Source organism: Macrotis lagotis, chromosome 1 (assembly GCF_037893015.1).
Source record: "Macrotis lagotis isolate mMagLag1 chromosome 1, bilby.v1.9.chrom.fasta, whole genome shotgun sequence".
Lineage (NCBI taxonomy): Eukaryota > Metazoa > Chordata > Mammalia > Peramelemorphia > Peramelidae > Macrotis > Macrotis lagotis.
The window spans coordinates 36,537,856-36,563,165 of NC_133658.1; the positions used below are offsets into that span (position 1 = coordinate 36,537,856).

The following is a 25,310-nucleotide window of genomic DNA, read 5'->3' on the forward strand; positions in this document are numbered from 1 at the left end:
GGTGGGGGGGGGACGGAGCCAAGATGGCGACAAGAGTGGATCATGTCTTAGGTGCTCTCTCATAAATCTTCAAAACTAAGGACTCTAACTAACTTTTCGAGAGACAGAACCCACAAAGGGACCCAGAGAGGCAGTTCTCCTACTCAAGGTAACCTGGAAAAGGGCAGAAAGGCTCTGCTCCCCGGGGCCGGAGGGGCAGCCGGCAAGAGGGGTGGCCCACTAGAGCCAAAGAACTTCAGCCTCCCGGAGGCAGCCCCAGGGCGCTGGGAGCCTCAGCTCACAGCAGCGGGGGAGTCTCCTGAGCTGCACCCAGGGGAGCACCGGGCACAAAGTGGGGGAACAGCGGGGGACCTCTGCCAGAGCCAGCACGTGGAGCCCAGCCCTCGGGGCACACAGTGAGCAGCATGGTCTTTCCACAGCCTAGACCCTGAAACAGAAGCAAGTGGAGCCCATAAGCAGGAGCCCCCAGGGCATGAGCCCATTGAGCTGAGGGAGGGGAGTGAAGAGAGACTGCCAAGCTCTGTCCTCTGCCCCTGGAACAGGACTCTGGGGCTGTGACCACATTCAGATCCTGATTGCAGTGTAGCCCCCCCCCTCATAGAACAGCAGGGGCCCCCCACCTCGGCCCCGTGGCAGAGGTGGGGCGCTTATGGTCATTCATAGACCAGGAGGGAGGACAGAGCCTCACGCACTGAGACCCTTGTGGGAGTGTCCCAAAAGCACCCCAAACCAGGCCCAGTCTGGGAAAATGAGCAAGCAGAGAAAAAAGAGGCACACCATTGAGAAATATTTCTCCTGTGAGCCCAAGAAGGATCAAAATACTCAGTCTGAAGATGAGGAAGCACAAGCTCCTGCATCTAAAGACTCCAAAAAAAAAAACAGAAATTGGGATCAGGCTATGACAGAGCTCAAAAAAGACTTTGAAAATCAAATGAGAGAGTTGGAAGAAAAACTGGGAAAAGAAAGGAGAGAGATGCAGGAAAAACATGAAAATGAAGTCAGCAGCTTAGTCAAGGAAATCCAAAAAAATAGCATGCTAAAAACCAGCTTAGATCAAATGAATAAAACAGTTCAAAAACTTATTGAGGAGAAGAATGATATAAAAAGCAAAATTGGCCAGATGGAAAAAGAGATAAGAAAACTCTCTGAGGAAAACAAATCCTTCAGACAAAGAATAGAACTCAGGGAGATTGATGAATTTACAAGAAATCGGGACACACTACTTCAAAACCAAAAGAATGAAAAATTAGAAGAAAATGTGAAACATCTCATTGAAAAAACAACAGATATGGAAAACAGATTTAGGAAAGAATTTAAAAATTATTGGAATACCTGAAAGTCATGATCAGGAAAATAGTCTTGACATCATTTTCAAAGAATTACTACAGGAAAATTGCCCTGATATCCTAGAAGCAGAGGGCAAAATACAAATGGAGAGAATCCACTGATTCCCCCCGAGAAAGAGATCCCAAAAAACCAACCCCTAGGAATATTATAGCCAAGTTCCAGAACTCCCAAGTCAAAGAGAAAATCTTACAAGCAGCCAGAAGGACACAGTTCAAATACCATGCAGCTGCAATCAGGATCTCACAGGACTTAGCAGCAGCTACATTAAAACCTCATAGGGCTTGGAATATAATATTCTGGAAGGCAAAAGAGCTTAGAATGCAACCAAGAATCAACTACCCAGCAAAAATGAATGTCCTCTTCCAGGGAAAAACATGGACTTTCAATGAACCAGGGAAATTTCAAATGTTCCTGTTGGAATGGCTAGAGCTGAACAGAAGGTTTGATTTTCAGATACAGGACTCAGGTGAAGCATGGAGATTAGAGAAGGGGAAAATATGAGGGACTTAATGAGGATGAACTGCATGTATTCCTGCATAGAAAAATGACACTGATAATACTCATATGAACCTTCTCAGTTAATAGAGCAGGTAGAGGGAGCTTTTATAGTTGAAGCACAAGAGAAAGCTGAATTCAAAGATAAAATATGGTGTAAAAATGTAGTTAATAGAAAAAAGGGAAATGTAATGGGAGAAAGGAAAAGGAGAGGGGGAATAGGCCAAGATATTTCATATAAGATTTTTCTTTATTACAATGAGCTATTGCAATGATATGAAAGGGGGGAAGGCAAGGGGGAATGAGGGAATCTTCACTCTCATCAGAGGTGGCTAGAAGAGGAAACAGCATATATACTCAATGGGGTATAGACATCTGGAGTAAGGAGAAAAGGGGGGACAGGGGGAAGGGATGGGGATGTGAATGGAGGAGGAGAGGATGGACCATGGGGGGAGAGTGGTCAGATGTAACACATTTTCTTTTTTACTTCTTGTAAGGGGCTGGGACTGGAAGGCCTGTCTGGGACCATAGGGCCAGGTGGATGCTGGGCCTAAGAGGTGGTATGGGGGCTCAGGGCCTCTTGGCCCCAGGGCCTGGGACCTGTCTGCTGCGCCACTCAGCGACCCTACAGCAGAGTCAGAGTAAAAGGAGAGAGAAAATATAGTATATGGTAGTGGAGAAATATGAAAGGAGGGAGTTGTGATCAGCAATGGCAATGGTGGAAAAATATGGAAGTAACTTTTGCCATGGACTTATAAAGAAGCACATTTTTATTATTATTATTTTGGGGGGGTACAGGGCAAATGGGGCTGGGTAGCCTGCCTGGGGCCGCATAGCAGGGTGATTGTTGGGTGTCTGAGGCTACCTCCCAGCCACCCCTACTATTATTACTATTTTATTTTAGTTTTGGTCTTTTTTTTCCTTTTTTTTTTTTTTTTTTTTTTGGTTTTTGCAGGGCAGTGGGGTTGGGGTGGCTTGTATGTCACACAGTTGGGTGATTGTTGGGTGTAAGGGGCTGGATATGGGCTTGGGTGCTCCTGGCTCCAGGGCTGGTGCTCTGTCCATTGCACCACCTGGCTATACCTACAATTATTACTATTATTTTTTTATTTTAATTTTTTTCTCTCCCCTTTACTTTATCACTCAAGTGAGTCTATTTTTTGGGGGGGAGGGGTTAATTTGTTTACTCTTAAACAAGAATATTTTATTAATGTATAAGAAAACATTATTTGTACAAAATGAGAATCAATATTAAAAGAAAAAATTTAGGGGCAGCTAGGTGGCGTAGTGGATAGAGCACTGGCCCTGGAGTCAGGAGTACCTGGGTTCAAATCCAGTCTCAGACACTTAATAATTACCTAGCTGTGTGGCATTGGCCAAGCCATTTAACCCATTTGCCCTGCAAAAACATAACAATAAATAAATAAATAAAAGAAAAAATCGAATAATGCCATTTGGAAGAATTATACAAGGATAAATTACTCTTCAGGGGTTCAGTATTTGATCTGGGAAATTTTTTTTTTTTTACCAAAAAACAGTTTAGGCCAAGCTATTGTCTAAAACAGACATTCCTTCCTCCTGGTGTGATTTAATGTTCTCTGGAATCTGCCAAGTTCTGATGAGAAAGAGCTTTACCAAAAAAAGGAAATCACTTTATATTCAGTTTTCTCTCTGGTTCACAGATTTTAACATGCTTCTGGCTATGCAAATAAACACTGTTGAAGGGTTGTTGACAATCCACACTGAAAAAAGCTTAAGGTCTTGGAGAATTATTTCCTAGAATTTGGAGAGATCCATATTACATCGTTCCAAGTTGAAAGACTAGACACCAAGTCTTATTAAAAATACTGCTTGTAGGGGTGGCTAGGTGGTGCGATTGGATAAAGCACCAGCCCTGGATCAGGAGGACCTGGGTTCAAATCCAGCCTCAGACACTTAATAATGACCTAGCTGTGTGGCCTTGGGCAAGCCACTTCACCCCACTGCCTTGCAAAAACCTAAAAAAAAATATTGCTTGTATTTGGAACTATGCCCATAGGGCTATAATATTGTCCACATAACAAAGATAAAAAGGGCGGGAGAAAATAGGCTCCCTATGTACAAAAAATATCTCTGAGCAGCTCTTTTTGTGGTAGCTGAGAATTGGAAATCAAAGTGTTGCCTATTGAGGAATGGCTAAACAAGCATTAGTATATGCCTGTAATTGAATATTACTGTGTTGAAAGAAATGACAAACAGGATGATTTCAGAAAAATGTGGACTTACATGAACTGATGCAAAGTGAAGTGAACAAAACCAGAACATAGAATTATGAATTCCTTGGCTATTCTCAGCAATACAATAAGACAATCCCAACAGACTCGTGATAATACTTACTATCCACCTCAAGAGAAAGAACTGAATTTGTTTGAATAGTGAACTGAAGTATGCTATTTTTCAATTTCTTTCACCTTTTTACTGAATCCTCTTATACAAAATGATTAATTGGAAATGTTTACAATGATTGTATAGGCATAACTTATGTGTGACTTACTGTCACATAACTTACTGTCTCATGAAGGGATGGGGAGATAAAGGGATAGAATTTGGAACTGAAAACTTTTTAAAAATTGTTTAGAATTATTTTAGTATGCACTTGAGAGAAAATAAAAATATGTACGGAAAAAAGAAGAGCCAGGCGGGGAAGGTTGGGCCAGGCATGCGCATGAAGTGCCTGGACTTCCGAACTACGATTCCCAGAAGGCCTTGCTCACCTCACTGCTGTTTCCTAAGCGGAAGCCGGGAGATGAAGGTCCCTTCGAACAACACTTCCGGCTTTTTTCCCGCCTCTTCCGTGCTTGGCGGCGGCCGCTTTCCTATTCCATCCTGAGCCGGACTGGGGCTTGAAGAGGGGAGGGCGCGGCGGGGCACCGGGGGCAGCGCATGCTCAGTCGTGGAGGTCCCAGCTGCGTGGGCAGGCCTGGGGGCGGGGCCCGCCTCTGGCCCCGCCCCCCGCCCGGTCCTGGTGCCCGCTCCTTCTGCAGGGAGGCGCGGGCCCCCGCCCAGGCCCCTCCGGGAGAGGCATCAGATCCCCCGACTCCCGGGCTTGGCACACGCACCTGTCCGTGTCTACTGGTAACCCTCGGGGAGGGCAAAGAAAGAAAAAATTAATATAACTTTATTCTATATTTCAAAGGAATAGCAAGTTGCACATAACATTGGCATTTTCAGTGCGATTATCTTATACTATATTATGGCAAATTTGTGTTTTCCGTAAGTTAAAATTTATTATATTAAAATTTATTTTTAATACATATGAAAGTGAACAGAATTAGGAGACGGCTAGGATAGGCACAGTAGCAGCACTATTGTACCAAAGGCTAAGTGTGAACGATTTAGCTACTCTGACCTGTAACCTACAGTGATCCACAAAGTCCAAAAGACTCACCCCAAAATTAAGAGAATTGATGAACTTTGAGTGCAGACTGAAGAATATTCTTTTTCATTTTTTTCTTGCTGTTTTTTGGGGGCACCAGTTCTAATATGGAAAGATTTTCCATGTCTTCATATGCATGATGACTATCCTCAATTGGTGCGGGGAAGGATTAGAGAGAGGGAAAAAATTTCGAAGTCAAAATTCAAAAAAAAAAAAAAGGAAATATAATTTTTTTGAGACAAAAGGATATCTAAGTCTCTATGGTATCTTTTAGCTCTAAATATATGATTCTAGTGACCAGAATTTCTAGGATTATACCATATGAGAAAGAAATGTCTCCCATGGTGCTTGGGCTGAGACAGGCCTTCCAGGCCTGGCTGTCAGTAGAGGAGACATTCCTACCTCTTGGGGCAGAGCAGAGGCCACAGGAGGCAGAGGTTCTAGAGAAGAAATGAGCACTGTGAGAATTAGGGGTCACGCTGTAGTTGTCCCCTAAGCACAGGCAAGAAGTGGGGGGACACAGGAGGTCATAGTCCCTGTTGCTCTGTCTTTACTCACTTTTTTTTTTAGGTTTTTGCAAGGCAAATGGAGTTAAGCATCTTGCCCAAGGCCACACAGCTAGGCAATTATTAAGTGTCTGAGCACGGATTTGAAATCAAGTACTCCTGACTCCAGGGCAAGTGCTCTATCCACTGCACCACTAGTGGCCCCATCACTATCTCTTAAGAGACAAAACAGAAAAAACCAGCTGCATTTTCAGGAGGGCAAGGTACTAATCCCTGTAGTAAAAAGAAAGGTTTCCCATATGAGGGGGTGGTACCAGGAGGATGCTGGAAGGTTATGAACCTCAGCAAAACCTGGACCAAGTACTACACAAACGATAAGAGTTTATTTCCTTCCATCTGGGAAACCAGGGAAGGCCCGAGGTGGGGTGGGTGGGGGTGTCAGGTCCTGGTAGAGTTCATGTGATGAGTGGCATGGAGAATTGGAATCCACCTCGATTATACCTAGATGCAATCCTTCAACTAACTCCCATATTGATTCTTTTCTCTTTTTTTTGGGGGGGGGGGGGAAGCTACTTGCCTCTTTCCTTTCTCATGCCTGAATCCCTGAGTTTTACTAAGAATGTTTTTCCCTCCCAACAATATATTTTCCTTCTCTTTTTGATGTAGTTTTTCTTAGCCTCTTTGTCCCATCTCTCTGTTACTTAAGACCTATAACTAAACAGGTTTTGCCTCAAACTACAACCTAGGAAAATCCTGGCTTTAAAAAAGCCGAGGTCTCCCAACAAGTTCTGGGTCTTTCCCAATTGTACTGATCCATAAATCTTCTATTTAGACCTAACAAATTGTCAAATATAGAAAAATTTTATATTTATGGGGATCTGAAATTTCAACCAAACATTCCCATCCTGTAGCTGAATGTGGGTCCAACTATGTTAAAAAACACTTCAGAATTCACAAGCTGTTCACATTCTCCGATCCAACTAGCTAATTCTACAATTGAGTTTAATATCTTGAGCTATTTAGTGACAACAGAAAAAAAATCCACATACAAAAAACAATTCTTAGTGCCCTCCCCATTTCTCATTTCCAACTACATTCCTAAAGATTGAGGATTGGCTGCTTAAGTTTTAAGAAATGAAAACCATTCCAAAAGATGAAGGGATTTTTTGAGTGATATAGAATGACAAGTGCAAGATGGAAGAATAAACATGATTATGACAGCTAATTATTAACATTTTAATTGGTTAGAAAAAGCAGATTAAAAAAGATTTGGTTGGTGAAATGGCATGGATTTGTAGGAGGGCTGGATGTGAATTGTTTTTGCCAATTATTGCCTCAGTGACCTTTGTTAAATCACAGCCTCTGAAAGATTCCTCATCTAAAGGATAAACTTCAACTAGAGTGAGACCTGTAATGTCCCTTCCAGCTCCAAATCAGTTAATATTGGACAATATTACCAAGGCATTATATAGCACATAGCTAGAAGATATTGCCACTCTCTTATCATGTTTCATTAATTTTTTGACATTGCTTTTTAAAATTTTAATATGCAGCTCCTGATTCCATCCCTTCTTCCAACCACTTTGGTAACCATTGAGAAGGCAAGAAATACAATTAACTGTTTTACAAGAAAAGTCAGGTAAAATGTTCCAGGAAAAATAGCATGAAACTTAAAAGAAAAATGTGCTTCAATCTTATCCCTCTGTAGAAGATATTTTTCAAGATGATCCTTCGGAGTTGTGGTGGATTAGATCAGAGTAGAAAATGTTTTCAGATTTGATTATTTTTACAATATTATTATTGTATAAACTATTGCTCACTTTCTGTTCATTGATTTTGAATTCATATCAATTTTCTGAGACTTTTCTGAAACGAACCCTTTCTATAATTTCTTAAATGGCAAAGTGGTACTCAATCACATTTCATTTTCGATAACTTGTTCAGCCATTCACCAATTGATGGGTATCCCCTCAGTTTCCAAATCTTTGACACTACAAAGAATTGATAGATTTTTGTGCATATGGGTCATTTTCCTTTGATCTCTTTGGGATACAAAACTAATCATGGTATTGCTATTTCTAAGGATAGGTACAGGTTTTATAGACCTCTGTTCATAATTTCAAATTGTTCTCCACAATGGTCAGACAAATGCACAACTCCAACAGTAAGAGTTCCTGTTTTTCCATAACTTTTAAAAAATTTGCTATTTTCCTTTTTTTGGTCATAGGTGACAGAACCTCAAAGCTGTTTAAATAGCATATCTCCAATATTACTGATTTAGTGCATTTTTCCAATTGATCTTAGGTTACTTTGACTTTTTTTTCCTCTGAAAAATGCCTGTTCCTATTTTTTGACCATTTATCAATTGGAAGATGCTCTCATTTTGATAAATTTGGGCTTACTTTCCTTTATGTTTGATATGCGAGACTCTAACAGGGAACTTTGCTGTCAAATCTTCTACCCCCACCCTTTCATACCCCTACTGGCTTATTTTGATTTTGTTGGTTGTTTGTGCAAAAATTTTCATTTTACATAATAAAAATTATCGATTTTACCACCTGAGAACTTTTCTTTTGTGTGATCATGAACCCTTCCTATACCCCACATCTATGGAATTGACAGGTTAATTTCTCCAATGCTCCTCCTGAGCAATGATTCCTTTTAACCCCTAATGCTACTACAATCATTATTCATCAGTGTGATATAATTCCATTAAGGGTAGTGTAAGTTCTGTATATTAGACCGCAGAGATCTAAACTGCAAGTTGGAAGCTCACTTGCTTAATCATAGTAAGCTAACTAGAGATCCTCCATCCTAGTTATGGTGACCAAACTCAGCATGGCAGAGATGACTCAATTATTACATCAGAAGACCCCAATTTTTTTTTACATTTCCAGACTCCTTTTGTCTATCTAACATGAGCAAGTGATCATCTTATGTCCACTGAGTCACTAAAGATAACTCATGTTTTGCCCAATCTCAGATCCAGTGCACTGCTGACATATATTTCTAGTTGACGCATCATTTTTAGCCCTCAAAGCAAGGTCTATTAACCAATGGGATCCTATACTTAATATACTTACCTCAAGAATGTTAGATATCAAGCTTTATAAAAATAAGGCACTGGAAGAAAGGAATTTGACAAAGCATAGTAAGATCTGAGGTCCACTGCAGTAGAGGGAACCATTGGCTCAGGGCTCAGCATCAGTGGTTTTTCTTTCATATTGGGCAATGCTCTACATTCTTCTAATTTGTATATCATGTTATCCTTTATGTCTAAATCACATACCCATTTTGAGCTGATCTTAGTATATGATTTAAGTATTTAATGCTCAGTTTCTGCAAGACTACTTTCAAGTTTTTAGTATTTTTTTAAAGAAAGAACAAATAACTGGAATTTTCAGATTTACTTAACACTAGTCTACTGAGCTCATTTATTGCTATATATCTATGTACCTAATCTATTCCACTTCTCAATCACTCTATTTCATGTTTGGTACCAAGTTGATGTGGAGATGACTTTTTAGTAGATTGAGATCTGGTACTACCAGGATCCCTTATTTCACATTCCCCATCCCATTTTTTGCCTTGAAATTCTTGACCTTTTTTTCCTCCAAATGACTTATTTTTTCTTCTTATTCTATAAGGCAGTTTTTTAGCATAGTATGGCACTGAATAAGTAAATTAATTTAGGTAGCATTATAATTTTATTGTAGTAGCTCCTACTCACAAGCAATTAATATTTCTCTAGCTATTTAGGTGTCTTATATGAGGAGTATTTTGCACTTGTGTTCTTGTAATTCCTAAATGTGTCTTGGCATACAGACTGTCAATTATCTTATACTGATTGCAGTTGTTTTAAATGAAATTTCCTTTTTTTTAATTTCTTCCTTCTTGATTTTGTTGTAGGATATTATGCTGTTCAGTATCATTTATACCCCATGTACTGTACTCCTGGTCAGTTCCCATCTCACTGTCTATACACCTCTCTGATTTTCTAAGTTCCTTTTGTAAATACAAGTCACATTAACTTTTCTTTCACTTTATCAAACTGAATTCAGTTTGGAGCTTTTAAAAGAAAGGTATTGTGAAGGGAATTTGTTAAAGAGAATTTAGCAAAAGAAAATTCTGGTTTCACTCTGGCTCTGCCCTGGGTTTAAGTTTCAGCCTTCTAATATTCAATAAATGTCTATCATTTGTTTTCAGTATGAGTTCTCTGATGAATATAAAGGACTGTCCACAGTGTAAAGACATTTCCATATTAAACTGTTTTCATAAGGTTTGTCTAGTAGGAATTCTCAGATATCAGTTAAGTTCTGTGGTCCCACTAAAAAAAAATTCTCATTCATGTTTCTCAACAGCATTAATTTCCCAGATATCAAGTATATTCTGAGTTCAGATAAAGGCATTTTCAAAGACATTACATTCATAATTTTGCTTTCCTGTAAGTACTCTTGGTCACTGAATAAATTCTGAGTTGTAATGGAAGACATTTCCATACAACTTATATTTAAAAGGAATTCCTCCAGTACCAGTTCTCTGATGCACAGTATGTTGGTTCTTATTCTTGAAGATCTTCCAGCATTTATATTCTTAAATTCTCTCAAATACATTTTACTCTGATGCAAAATAGTTTTTGAACTCATGAAGAAGATATTTCCATACACATTATATTCAAATTTTTCTCTAGATGAATTCTCTGATGCTGAAAAAGCTCTCTCTTCAGTTTAAAAGACTTCCCTCATTCATAAGGTTTCACTCTAGGATTTCTGATGTTACAAGTTGTTTCTTCACTCTAAATGACCTTACATTCATGATATTCAGAAATGGATTTTCTGCTGTTAAATGATTTCTTCACTCTGAAGGTCATTCCACATTCATTTATATTCAAAAATGTTTCACTACATTATGAAAATTCTGATGTTGTATAAACTCTAAATTCAGGAAAAAAGACTTTCCTACATTCATTACATTAAAATTTTTTTTAACTTTATGATAAATTCACTGATGTTGAGTAAGCACTGTGGTTTTAGTCAGAAGATCTTCCCACTTTCATTACATTCCTAAAGCTTCTGTCCAGTATGAATTTTCTGATGCTGAACAAGTTGTGACTTCAGTCTAAAACCTTTCACACATTCATTACATTCATAAGGCTTCTCTCCAGTATGAATTTTCTGATGCTGAATAAGCTGTGACTTCAGTCTGAAGGCCTTCCCACATTCATTACATTCATATGGTTTCTCTCCAGTATGAATAATCTGATGTCGCATGAAATCTGAATTATAAAAGAAGCCTTTCCCACATTCATTACATATCAGTGGTATATCTCCATTATGAATTCTCTGATGCTGAGTAAGCTGTATCTTCAGTCTGAAGGGCTTCCCACATTCCTTACATTCATAAGGTTTTTCTCCAGTATGAACTCTCTTATGTTGATTAAGTTTGGCAACCTGACAGAAAGTCTTCCCACATACATTACATTCATAAGGCTTCTCTCCAGTATGAGTACTCTGATGCACTATGAAATCTGACTTCCAATGGAAGCTTTTTCCACATTCATTACAACTAAAAGATTTCTTCTCTCCAGTATGAATGCTTTTATGTTGATTAAGTTGTACAGTAAGGCGGAAGGCTTTCCCACATTCATTACATTTATAAGGTTTCTCTCCAGTATGAATTGTCTGATGTCGGTTACATTCTGATTTGAAATAGAAGGCCTTCCCACACTCGTTACACACATAAGGCTTTTCTCCTGTATGAATTGCTTTATGTGCCTTAAGTGATATAATGCTACTTAAGATCTTCCCACATTCATCACATTTATAAGAATTCTCTCTATTATGAATTTTCTTGTGTGCCTTAAGTGATGTGTTGCTACTTAAGATCTTCCCACATTCATAAGGGTTCTCTCCAGTATGAATATTCTTATGTGCCTTAAGTGATGTACTGCGACTGAAGCTCTTCCCACATTCATTACATGCATAACGTTTTTCTCCAGGAAATTTTTTCTTCTCTGAAAGAAAGAATAAAGGCATTGATTACCCTTTTTTTGCCCTCTTTACCAAGGTCTATAGTTCCTCAAAAATTTTGGAACTATTCTCAAAACAGTTCTACCTGAGAAAGCTACTTTCAATAGTGTTGGAATAAAGATCACAGTTTATCTGATGTGAATTAATATTATGTGAAAATATTATGACTCATAGTGTGTATATATATGTTATATGTTATGTGTTATATGTATATGTATATATATGAATTGATTTAGATAGAAACTACTTGGGGGATGAATAAGCATTTACTATAATGTAAGCAAATAACATTTAAATGGAATACAGAAATGAAAGATCATTCACAAAAATCATATACCTTTAAGATTCTGCAAATATATCCTTACTATCTGAAGACAAAATAAGAAGGGAAAGCATGAACAGAAAAGCAATGATTTTGGAAGGAAGAAATATAGGAAGAGTCATCAAATTAGCAGAATAAAGAAATATGAGGAAAAAGGGATATCAGAAAACTTTGGTCATAAATTTCTAATAATCCAACGTTTATACTTTTTAAGGAACTGATTCAAATTTATTAGAGTACGATTCAATTCCAAAAAAGAAAATGATCAAGACATATAGGTATTTTTCATTGAAGAAATTATTAATAAGTTACTTGAATAATTACTCAAACTTAGGTAATCGAAGACAAAATGAAACAATCTGGATATAGTAACAAATAGACATCAGATTAGCACAAATATTTCAAACTGATAAAAATTTTTGGCAATTATGCTGAAATAGGTTCTTGTTCAGCTGCTCTTACCATTTCTCCAAAAAATAACAAAATAACTTAACCTAGTGCTACAAAACTTGACCCTGTGATCCTACTACTACTAGTTCTTACACTGTCAAAAGCATTTTGAAGAAAGTAAACACTAGGGGGTGGCTAGGTGGCACAGTGGATAGAGCACCGGGCCTGGAGTCAGGAGGACCTGAGTTCAATTCTGGCCTCAGACACTTAATAATTACCTAGCTGTGTGGCCTTGGGCAAGTCACTTGACCCCACTGACTTTCAAAAACCTAAAAAAAAATTAAGAAAAAAAAGAAAGTAAACACTAAAACCCATTTAAGTTCAATGATAGAGTTATGGCTAAACAAATCATATCAAAGTGATGCAGGGGAAAGATGAAGAGAATTGTGAATATAGAAATCAGGTGGACATGTAAATTGACTACTGTACACTCTTAAAATATAAACTGACTAGCATTGTTTAATGTAAAATTTATATCCTGATCACCTTAGACTTCACCTTCTACCTAATTCCAGATCCAGTAAGGGGAAGGGAGTTCACCTTTTGCCCTCTGGATGAGAAGCAAGACATAAAAACCTGGATTGGACTCAGGGTCGCAATCTTCTCTGACCTGCTGGCCCATCCAACATTGCTTGAATGTTCTTTTTTCTCTCTCTCTCTCTCTTTCTCTCTCTACCTATCCCTTCCTATGTGTTGTAACTATTTTAAATAAATTTTTGCTTTATTTCTACCCTTGCTTTTCTGAGCCTGAATAATGTTTCTTCACAGGCAGAACTGAATTCAAGTAGCCAGCGGTACACAATGGTGAGTCAGCCAGGATAAAAATTCTCGGCCCAGACTTGGAAAAATTGGATCAAGCTCCAAAGGTGAGAAGCACACCCTTTTTTTAGATCCTAGACTTTTAGAAAAGTGGGAAAATTATTGGACCTCTAGCCCTCCTGTGTTCCTTTTTCTGGAAAACAAAAAATGTTGAGTTTTGTGGGAAGTGAACTAAGCTGATCTCATGTGGTCACCCTTGTGTGGGCCTGCCCTGTGTTGTTTTTGGCTGCCCTTATGTGGGCCTACCCTATTTTATTCAGACTAACGCAGTTAGACAGTTCTGAGGTGGGTTTGGTTTATACCCCACTGTGGAGTGAGGGTTGTTAAGGAAGGTCTTTTGGCATATGTTCAATTGACGTGTTTGCCTACTTATGGAGAATTAAAATATGGGGAAAACTTCATACCACAGACTCTCTCCCCACCCCCTCAAGCTGTGTGCTTGCTCCTTGAAAGGAATTAGATTTGATTAGCAAACTATCTTGAGCTCCTGGAAATTATCTTTGAGTGGAATTTTCTTTCTTTCTCTTTGAGGGACTTCCAGCCAAGATGGTGAAGACAGGTACAGTTCTAAAGTCTCCTGATCTCTTTCAAATGCTGGCTCTCTCTCTCTCTCTCTCTCTCTCTCTCCATACACACACACACACACACACACACACACACACACACACACACACACACACCTATCCCTTCCCATGTTTTGTAACTTATTTAAATAAATTTTTGTTTTATTTCTACCCTCGCTTTCCTGAGTGTGAATGATGATTCCTCAAAGGCAGAACCAAACTCAAGTAGTCAGCAGCTACAATAGTGCCTTTATATACAAAATTTTAAAGCATAAAGCAAAACAAGATATGTAAAATGACAAAGTGAAGAAAAAGGAATTAGCTTTGTAAAGCAAGTGTGTCCAAACTGTTGCCTGTAGGTAGGATGGAGCCCATTAATGTCACCTGAGTAGCACTGTGGTAGTGTGGGTGGCACTGTATTCACAAATGGGTATTGAACTCTGAATGGAGTTCTTGGCAGGTTTTGTTGGCAATGCTGCCTAGAAGAGCCAAAAGGTTGGACACCCCTGCTTTAAAAAGCAACAGTAGCAAAGAAACATAATAATAAAAAAATGGAAGAAAATATTAGGAGACTTAGAAGAAAAAAGTTCATATTAATACTTTAAGTGATGTGCTTATTTTAAAAGAGAGAATGAATTGATGTAAATAAGACTGAAGAATACCTACATAAGATAATCGTCGTCAAAGAATAGAAAAGAAATACATTCTCTGTATTGAGGCAATAATATTTTTGAGAGTAAAGGTACATGTGAGTAAAGAAATGGATAAAAAAATCTCTTTAAAAATAGTAATCTCTAATCAAAAGAACAAAAGAAATTTTACTAAGACCACCTTGTTCCACATTTTATAAGAACTTTGACTTAAAATGATCAAAAGACTTGTAGTTTAATATGACTGATTTGCTTGGTTTTTATGTAGTCACCTGGACAGCTGCTTCTTGGGATATCAGTTTCTGGCTTCCAAGATGTTCCTTTTGTTTCCATTTGGTAAATCAAATCTGGTTTAGAAACTTCAAATCCTGTTCAATGAAATGGAAAAAATGCTAGAGATGGTAATTTAAGAATTCTAACTTAAATTATTTAAATATTCTACCCTATGCTTAGTAGAAAGGTGTAAGAATAAAGGTGTAAGAATGAGGGTGCAAAATGGATCTTCTATCGTATAGGGCCCTAAATTTGTTTGAATTTTTCTTACTTTTGTTTAACCAGGGACCACTCCAGAGGCTGGCTGAGAAACAATGTAAGAATTTTTATTTAAGTGGAGGGCAGGAAAGAGAACTGATATCAAGTAAAAGATTCATAAAATTTAATGAAAGAGTCCAAAGCTACTTAAGCTTTTTTTTTTGAGGGGAAAAAAACAGTAGGCATGGTAAAAATGACTATGACTACTAAGCTCCTTGATGGCAAGGGCTATAATATGTAAGAATGATTTTCACAGTAGGACTTGAGGAAAAAAAGTTCATTTGAAATACTACTTCCTTAGACAATGGGAATATTTGCATATGAAGATATCGCCACCTTGATTAAAGTGGAAATCTTGGTTCTGATGCAATACAGGGAATCTAGGACAATAACAAAACAATTAGTCAATCTTCACTTATACTAAGCAAAGATATTTTTTACCAGGATAAAGGAAGCATAAGTATTCTGTCTCTTGATTACAAAAGAATTAGGAACAGCTTCCTTTTGTATGCCAGAGAATAACTTTTAAAATCTTGAAAGTGTCCATAGTATAAATCAAGACATCAAAGGGGTAACTACTCTTACCCAAAAAGACCAAGTTCCTATAATTCTCCAACATCACATCGCTGTACAACTCTTTCTGGGATGGGTTCAAATGTACCCACTCCTCTAGAGTAAATTCCACAGCCACATCCTTGAATGTTACTGAATCCTGAAACACCAAAAATATTTTGATTATCAGGTATTTAAAAATTCCTCTTCCTTTAGACTGTAAGCTCCTTGATGTCAAGGGCTATTTTTGCCTTCCTCTATATCCTCAGTATTCAATATAGTGCCTGGCATATAAAAGTTTCTTAATTAATGCTTGCTGTTTTTAGTGGCTCTAATGACACCAAATTTACAATCCTCACTCACGGCTACTACTTTTACCTTTTGAGCTCAAGCAGGAATATGCCTAAACTGTTTCTACTTGCTGAAATTTTAAAAAAATGCAAAAGTAAAACATAGTTGTATGGTTAATGCATAGGATATAAGATTTTCCATGGTAAAGCCTTATAGTTTATTTACAGAGAATCACTGACCCCCAATTCACCCCTGATGTACAGGGAGGGGAGATGAGCAGGACTGATCTCATACACATATTTAAAACAGCTTGAGCATTTAAAAGAATCACAGAATGTCCTAGACTGGTCGTGGCCAAACTCTCAAGGCCATACTTGATTAACATTGCCTATCTCTTCAGGAACTAGTCATTCGTGAATGTAAACACCATAATTCTTGGAGTTTGGGGAGGGGTGGCTCCCTCCTTGGACAACCTGGAAATTTTAGTTTTATTCTAGAAAAAATTGGCAAGAAGCCTTCTTTGTTCTCAAGCTATACAAGACCTAATTAGACCTTAGCCTAATTGGAGTCTCATCCATGGAGAGGATGACCTGCCTGGGACCTTCCTGATCGGGACTCTGGAGGCTGTACCCCGGGACTCCTCAGCCACTATTGATTCAGATGTTGAAGTTCCCCCAATTTGGTGATATTTTCTCTTAATATCTATATTTATGTAGGCTTTGCTCTTTTTACTATACTGGGACTTATTGGCTACTTTTGCTGTAAAACTGATTTATTTCCTACCTGTCTTATAATCACTTTATTAAATATACTTTTTTTGAGTTTTGTTGGTGTAAGCAAGTCAAAACCAAAATTCCTTAATCACATAATAGGCCTGAGTATTTCCTTTGAGCAATCATTATACTCTTTTCACCACCTAGCTGCCCCAAAATAGATCATATTTAAAAAAAGAGGAAAAGACTCATAACATACAAAAATATTGTGTAGCAGTAAAGAATTGAAAATTGAGGGAATGGCTGCTGAACAAGGTATGGCATATGAATGCTATGGAGTATTATTGTAAGAAGTTGTAAGTGGTCTGAATTCAAAAGAGCTTGGAAAGACCTGAATGAATCAATACTGAGTGAAGTAAGAAGAACCAGGAGAACATCATACACAAGATGTCCTCAGTACAGTGATCAAAGACAGGTAAAGTCTTATCACTCCATCAAAGGAATGGGGGGAGGGAAGGGAGTGAGGGAGATAAATGTGGAACTCAAAGTCTTACCAAAAAAAATGCAGAAAACTACCCTTGCAATTAGTTGGGAAATAAACTTTAAAAAATTTTAAAAAAATAAATTATTGGGGGGTGGCTAGGTGGTGCAGTGAATAGACCACGGGCCCTGGAGTCAGGAGTACCTGAGTTCAAATCTGGCCTCAGACACTTAATAATTACCTAGCTGTGTGGCCTTGGACAAGCCATTTAACCCCATTTGCCTTGCCAAAAAAACCCTAAAAAAAAAATAAGAATAAAAAATAAAATATTGGGCTATCTGAAAAGCATCAAAGAAAAAAGCTAGATTTCATAATTTTAAGAAACCATAAAGAAAAACTGCTTAGACCTAGGGGACAAAATAAAAAGTGAAAGAATCTACCAATCACCCTCGTAAATAGATAGCCAAAATAAACCTTCTCAAGGATATTATAATCAAACAGTAACAGTTAGCAAATCAAGAAGAAAATACATCCAGAAACCATTTAAATATCATGGACCCATGGTTAGGCTTAAATATGATTTAGTAGCTAACACGTTAGAAGAGTAGAGGCCTAAAAAAACATTTTTAGTAAATACCTAAGATATTTTTAGTAAATAACTAAGATATTTTTGGTAAATATCTAAGATAATTTCTGCCATTCTGATTACCATTTTTCCCACCAAATTTTACCAAATGATGAATTCTTTTTTTTTAATTTTAATTTTTTAGGTTTTTGCAAGGCAAATGGGATTAAGTGGCTTGCCCAAGGCCACACAGCTAGGTAATTATTAAGTATCTGAGACCGGATTTGAACCCAGGTACTCCTGGCTTTATCCACTGTGACACCTAGCCGCCCCTAAACGATGAATTCTTATCTCAAATTAAACTACCCAGAAAAAGTAAATAATAATCCTTCAGGGAAAAAAAAATGAATATTTAATGAAATAGAAGATTTTAAAGCATCCTAATGAAAAGATCCGAACTGTTTATTTATATACACATCCAAACACACACGCAGTTTAAAACAAAAATGATCTTATTGAAAAAGGAGAAGAGGATAAAGATAAAATGGGGGAAAGTCACATAATTGAAAGGCATGATTAATTGAATCAATGGTCAGAAACAATGTGAAATTTTATGGAGAAAAATAGCAAGAAATTCAGATGAAGAAAAATACACAGTAATTATAAATGTCAAAGGGAATGAGATGAATTCTATATAAAACAGAAGGGGACAGCAGAATGGACTATAAATCAATATCCTTTAATTATTCTTTTCCACTGACCCAGTAGTATTTTAATTCCAATGGATACTAATCATGTCTGATCATATCAATTTGGTTTATAGATGGCAATTCAATGGAGGCATAGCTCTATATAAATAAGAGGGGGGTGAAATTTATATTATTGATTACTGAGTAATAACTAAGAATTGCAACAATTCAACAGAATCAGAAATTAAAAAAAAGTTAGATTTCACCATATAAGTCTTAGTTTAGAGAATTTAGCTTCTTCATTTTTCTGGACTATAGCCTCAATTCTCACTTCAGAAAGGAGGATGGAGCATGATAAGAAATTGGTTGCTAAATAACTGGACTTTCCAACTTAGAGGATAACCAACACTGGACTTTCCAGAGAATGATGATCAACTTCATGTTTTCCCTGTTGCTAGGGCACCTGGAAATCCCCTACTGTGAATAAGACCAGCTGTAAGCCCACCTTTATCTCTGATATGGGTCAATTATTGTCTTACTTTTGTTTTAATTCCAGAAAACAGCTCTGTCAGATGCAACCCTAGCCTCTGTGGATCCTTGAATCTCAATTACTGGCAATTGCTAGCCTTGGTAATAAATGAACTATGCTTGATAGCTTCTGCATCAGCTTCTCTTTAGCACATTTTTTTTAACATGACACATCACAAAACAAACTAAAGTTAAAAGAATAAAAGAAAATGTTAAATATCTCATTGGAAAAACAACTGACCTGAAAAATAGATGGAAGAAAGGAAATGTAAGAATTATTGGTCTACCTGAAAAAAAAAAAGATCAAACAAAGATACCAGACATTGTAATTCCAGGAATTATCAAGGAAAACTGCTCTGATATTTTAGGTCTAAAATTTATAAGGGAAACTAAATCAACCACTGACTGAGATAGTGAAATGCTAGGAATATTATGGTCAAATTCCAGAGCTTCTAAGTTGAGGAGAAATTATTGCAACCAGTCACAAAGAAACAAGTCAAATATCACAGAACTACAGTCAGGATCACACAAGATTCAATAGATCCCATGCTAAAAGAGCACAGAGTTTGAAGTAGATATTCTGGAAGGCCAAGGAGCTGGGAACAACCTATCCAGGAAAAGAGGATAATCCTTCAAAGGAAAAACATAGACATTTAATGACACAGAGAACATTCAAGCATTCATTTTTTTCCCCTTTCAAGCATTCTTGATGAATAATCAGAGATAAATGGAAAATGTGGCATTAAAGCATAACACAAATAAAAGAATAAAAAGGTAAACATGAAAGAGAATGATAAGAAACTTAACAAATCAAACCTTACATTATCATGGGAAGATGGTACATATAACTCCTAAAACCTTTATCATTATTATAGCAGTTAAAGGGAAGCTACAGATAAACAGAGGCTACAGATGTTAAGTAGACAATGTTGGGATGATTGAAAAAAATAGATGGGTGGGACAAAGGTATGCAGTGGGAGAAGGGGAAAGAAGGTGGGGGAAAAAATCTCAGTAAAAGAATCACAAAGCAAAAACACTTAAACTGGAAAGGAAGACAAAGCAAAGCTTGAATTCCACTCCCATGTGATTCAAAGAGGAAAAATAATATAATTTGTGGGATACTGAAACCTATCTTGTCCAATGTGAAACCAAGATGGGAAGGGGATAAGAGAAAACAGTGGAATGATAAGAGGAAGGGCTGGTTAAGGGAGGAAGCAGTAATAGGCAAAAAAAAATTTTGATAAGGAGAAGGGTAAATAAAAGAAAGAAGGATAAATAGAAAAAAAAGGATATTCAAGGAAATGAGTTATCTTAACTATGAATGGGAACAGTCAATTCGCTTATAAAACACAATTAGAATGCAAAATGGATGAGAAAGCAGATTTTAAGAATATGCTGAATACAAGAAAAACATCTGGTGGGAAAAAAAGATACACAGTTAAAATAATGGGCTACTGCAGAATCTATTATAGTTCCACTGAAGTAAAAAGGCAAGGGTAGCAATCATTACCTCAGAGAAAGGGAAACAAAAATAAATCTAATTAGAAGAGATAAACAGATAAAAACTACAAATTACTAAAAGGTCCTGGAGACCATGAAGTAGTATCAGTATTAAACCTATATGTACCAAAAGGCATAATTCTTGAAGAAAAAGTTAAATGAGTTACAGGAGGAAATAGTAAAACTATGCTAGTAGGGTACCCCAACATTTCCCTCTAAAAACCAGGCAAAATCTGACCACAAAATAAGTAAGAAAGAAGTTAAGGAGATGAAAAGAATTTAAGAAAAGTAAGCCATGGTAGAGTTCTGGAGAAAACTGAATGTAAACTGAAAGGAATAAACTTTTTTCTCAACTATGAATGGTACCTTCACAAAAATTCAAAATGTATTGGTCATAAAAACCTCTCAGATAAAAACAAAAGCAGAAAAATTAAGTGCATTCTTTTTGGATCATAATGCCATGAATATAATATTCAACATTGGAATCTTGGAAGTATAAATTAAAAATTAAATGACAACTAAATAACCTAATCCTAAAGAATGTGGCAAATAAATGATAGAAACAATCAAAAATTTCATTGAAGAGAATAATAATGAGGTAACATACTAAAATTTGTGGACTGCAAGAAAAGCAGCATTTCCAAAGAAAAAAAATCTATCTCTAAATACTGACATGAATAAAACAGAGAAAGAGCAGATCAATGAATTGGGAATGTAATTAATAAAAACTAATAAAAGAACAAGTTCCAAATTGAATCTTTAAAATCAAAGAAGGGATTAATAAAAATTAAGATAAAAAGCCACTTGACTAATACAATTAGCAGAAGATTTAATGAAAAATCAATAAAAAAAGATAACCTAGTAGTTGATCTGACTAAAAAATTCAAAAAATCACTATCAAATAGAAAACATCAACAAGGATGATGAAACTAAAGCCATTACAAGGTGTTGATTTGCCCAAAAATGTGTTAGTTATACAACTGACAATCTAAGTGAACCAGGTAAGTTTTTACAACAATGTAAACTTCACAGATGAACAAAAGAGATAATACTTAAGTAACTCTACTATTGAAAAGAAAACAACTTAAGAAAAAAATCCCCTTAGACAGATTTTTAAGTAAACTCTATGAAATTTTTAAAGAATAAGTAATTCCAATATGATAGGAATGATTGGGGGGAAATATGGGTAAAGGAGTCCAATCAAATACTTTCTTAATGAAAATGTGTTTTTTTTTTTCCTTAAGAAAGAGAAAAAACAGGGCAGCTAGGTGGCGCAGTGGATAAAGCACTGGCCCTGGAGTCAGGAGTACCTGGGTTCAAATCTGGTCTCAAATACTTAATAAATACCTAGCTGTGTGGCCTTGGACAAGCAACTTAACCCCATTTGTCTTGCAAAAAACCTAAATAAATAAATAAATAAGAGCAAAAACAAAAGAAAACAACAAAACCAATTTCCCTAATTAATATTAAGGTAAATTTTAAAGACTATAATTAATAGGAGATTCCAACAATGTATCACAAAGATCATACATTATACCAGGTTATATTTATACATTAATGCAGAGTGGGTTCAACATTAGGAAAATGGGGGGTGTAGCCAAGATGGCATCAGGAGACCAGCCTCCTTCCTTAGAAGCTCTCTCCAAAATATTTCAAAAACTTTAAAATTATGATTCTAAATTTTCAAGAAACAGAACCCACAGAAAGATCCAGTGAGGCAATTCTCCAGCCCAGGAATAGGAAAATAGTGGGAAGGCTCTGTTCCACGGAGTTGGAAGGGGCAGCAGCATGCCTGAACTAAGGAGCTTCCAGCTTTCTGGAAACAATCCCAGGGCTCTTGGGTCCCTGGGAGCCTCAGCTCCTAGCAGCAGAAGTAGTTTCCTGCCCTGCCAACACAGGGAGCACCGAGCACAATTTGGAAGATCAGCAGGGGCCCTCTGCCAGAGCAAGCCTGTGAAGGCCGGCCCAGGGAACTCAACAAGCAGCCCAGATCCAGGAAACAGAAGCAAGGAGAGGGTAAGCCGGAGCCCCCAGGCAACTAAGTCTTGAGTGCTCAGCCTAGGTAGGGGAGTGGACAGGGACTGCTGAGATCTGTCCTTTGTACCTGGAATAGGATTCTGGGGCTCTGACAACATCCATAATCTGATCACAGTCTAGGCCCCCCATAGAACAGCAGGCCCCACCTCAGGCCCGTGGCAGAAGGGGTGCTCTTGTGGTCATTCACAAACCAGGAGGGAAAACAGCTTCACACATGGACACCCCTTGTGGGATGTCCCAATAATACTCAAAAGCTTAGGAAGCACCCCAAAATCAGGCACAGGCTGGGGAAATGAGTAAGCAGAGGAAAAAGAAGAACACCATTGAGAAATACTTTGTCTATGAGTCCAAGAAGGATCAAAATACTCAGTCTGAAGATGAGGAAGTACAATCTCCTGCATCTAAAGACTGCAAGAAAAATGGAAATTGGGCTCAGGCTATGCCAGAGCTTAAACAAGATTTTGAAAATCAAGTGAGAGAGATAGAAGAAAAATTGGGGAAAGAAATGAGAGAGATGCAGGAAAAAAACATGAAAAATAAGTCAGCAGCTTAGTCAGGGAGATCCAAAAACTGCTGAAGAAAATAACATGTTAAAAATCAGGATAGGTCAAATGATAAAACAGTTCAAAAAGTTGTAGAGGAGAAGAATGTTTTAAAAAGCAGAAATGACCAGATGGAAAGAGATATGAAAGCTCTCTGAGAAAAATAAATCTTTCAGATGTAGAATGGAGCTGAAGGAAGCTGCTGCCTTTAAGAGAAGTCAAGACACAATATTTCAAAACCAAAAGAATGAAAAGTTGGAAGAAAATGTGAAACATCTTGCTGAAAAATAAAACTAATCTGGAAAACAAATTCAGGAAAGAGAATTTAAAAATTTTGGAATACCTGAAAGTCATGATCAGGAAAAGAGCCTTGACATCATTTTTAAAGAATTCCTACAGAAAAACTGTCCAGATATCCTAGAAGTAGAGGGCAAAATGGAAATTGAGAGAATCCACCAATCTCCCCTGGAAAGAGATCCAAAAAAAACAACCACCAGCAATATTATAACCAAGTTCCAGAACTCCCAAGTCAAAGAGAAAATATTACAAGCAACCAGAAGGACACAATTCAAATATCATGGAGCTGCAGTCCAGATCACACAGGACTTAGCAGAAACTACATTAAAGGCTCATAGAGCTTGGAATATAATATTCTAGAAGACAAAAATAGCTTAAAATGCAACCAAGAATCAACTACCCAGCAAAACTGAACATCCTCATCCAGGGAAAAAGATGGACTTTCAATGAACCAGGGGAATTTCAAATGCTCCTGTTAAAATGGCCAGAGCTGAACAGAAAGTTTGATCTTCAAATACAGGATTCAGGTGAAGCATAGAGAGTGGAGGAAAAGGGGAAAATATGAGAGACTTAATGAAGATGAACTGCTTGTATTCCTGCATAGAAAAATGACACTGATGATACTCAAATGAACCTTCTCAGTTAACAGGGCAGGTAGAAGGAGCTTTTATAGATGAAGCACAGTAGAAAGCTGAATTTGAAGATATAATGTGGTGTAAAAATAGAGTCAACAGATAAAAGGCAAATGTAATAGGAGAAATAAAAAGAAGAGGTGGAATAGGCTAAGATATTTCATATAATAAGATTTTTCTTTATTACAACGAGCTATTGCAATGATATGGAAGGGGGGAAGGCAAGGGGGAATGAGGGAATCTTCGCTCTCATCAGAGGTGGCTAGGAGAGGAAACAGCATATATACTCAATGGGGTACAGACATCTGGAGTAAGAAAGAGAGAGGACAGACAGGGGAAGGGGAGGGATGTGAGTGATGGAGGAAAGGATGGACCATGGGGGGGAAGAGTGGTCAGATATAACACGTTTTCTTTTTTTTACTACTTGCAAGGGACTGGGATTGGATGGCCTGTCCGTGACCACAGGGCCAGGTAGGTGGTTGCTGGGCCTAAGGGGTGGTATGTGGGCTTGGGGCCTCTTGGCCCCAGGGCCGGGGATCTGTCTGCTACACCACTCAGCTACCCTACAGCACATTTAAGAAGAGGGACAGAGTGAAAGGAGAGAGAAAACATAGTGTATGGTAGTGGGGAAGTATGAATGGAGGGAGTTGCGATCAGTAATGGCAATGGTGGAAAAATATGGAAGTAGCTTTGGTGATGGACTTATCCTAAAGAATGTGATCCACCCACAACAGAGCAGGTAGTGTTGGAACACAGACTGAAGCACATTATTTATTGTTATTGTCATTATTATTATTATTAGGGGGGGAGGTTTGTGGGAAAATGGGGTTGGGTAGCTTGCCCAAGGCTGCACAGCTGGGTGATTGTTGGGTGTCGGAGGCCGGATTTGAACCTGTGTGCTCCTGGCTCCAGGGCCAGTGCTCTGTACACTGCATCACCTGGCCGCCCCATTACTATTATTATTATTATTTTATTTTATTTTGTTTTGATTTTTAGTTTTTTTCAGGGCAATGAGGCTTGGGTGGCTTGCCCAGGGTCGCACAGCTGGGTGACTGCTGGGTATCTGGGGACAGATTTGAGTTTGGGTGCTCTTGACTCCAGGGCCCATACTCCATCAACTGTGTCACCTAGCTGCCCCTCTTATTATTATTTTTTTTTTAATTTTTTTCTTCTTTCCTTTACTTTATTGGTCATGAGGGTCTATTTTTTGGGGGGAGGGGTATTATGCTAACTCTTAAACAAGAATACTTTAGTAATGTATAAAAATATAATTAAATAAATGTAATTTTTTAAAAAACGCTTAAGTCAAATGATAAAACAGTTCAGAAAGTTATTGAGGAGAAGAATGCTTTAAAA

At 37.6% G+C, this 25,310-nt stretch overlaps 1 protein-coding gene across 2 annotated transcripts in view; it reads right to left on the minus strand.

The window, feature by feature from the left end:
• Positions 1-4,859: 4,859 nt before the first annotated feature.
• The window catches only part of LOC141495669 (uncharacterized), a 61,293-nt gene continuing 40,842 nt past the window's right edge, over positions 4,860-25,310 (minus strand). For both annotated transcript variants that reach the window (XM_074197277.1, XM_074197270.1), the window contains exons 3-5: positions 15,713-15,839; positions 14,869-14,964; positions 4,860-11,776 (exon numbers count right to left, since the gene is read on the minus strand). In XM_074197277.1, the coding sequence (XP_074053378.1) occupies positions 10,827-11,776; positions 14,869-14,964; positions 15,713-15,839 (1,173 nt within the window). In that variant the 3' untranslated portion in view covers positions 4,860-10,826. The remainder of the gene's footprint in view (positions 11,777-14,868; positions 14,965-15,712; positions 15,840-25,310) is intronic.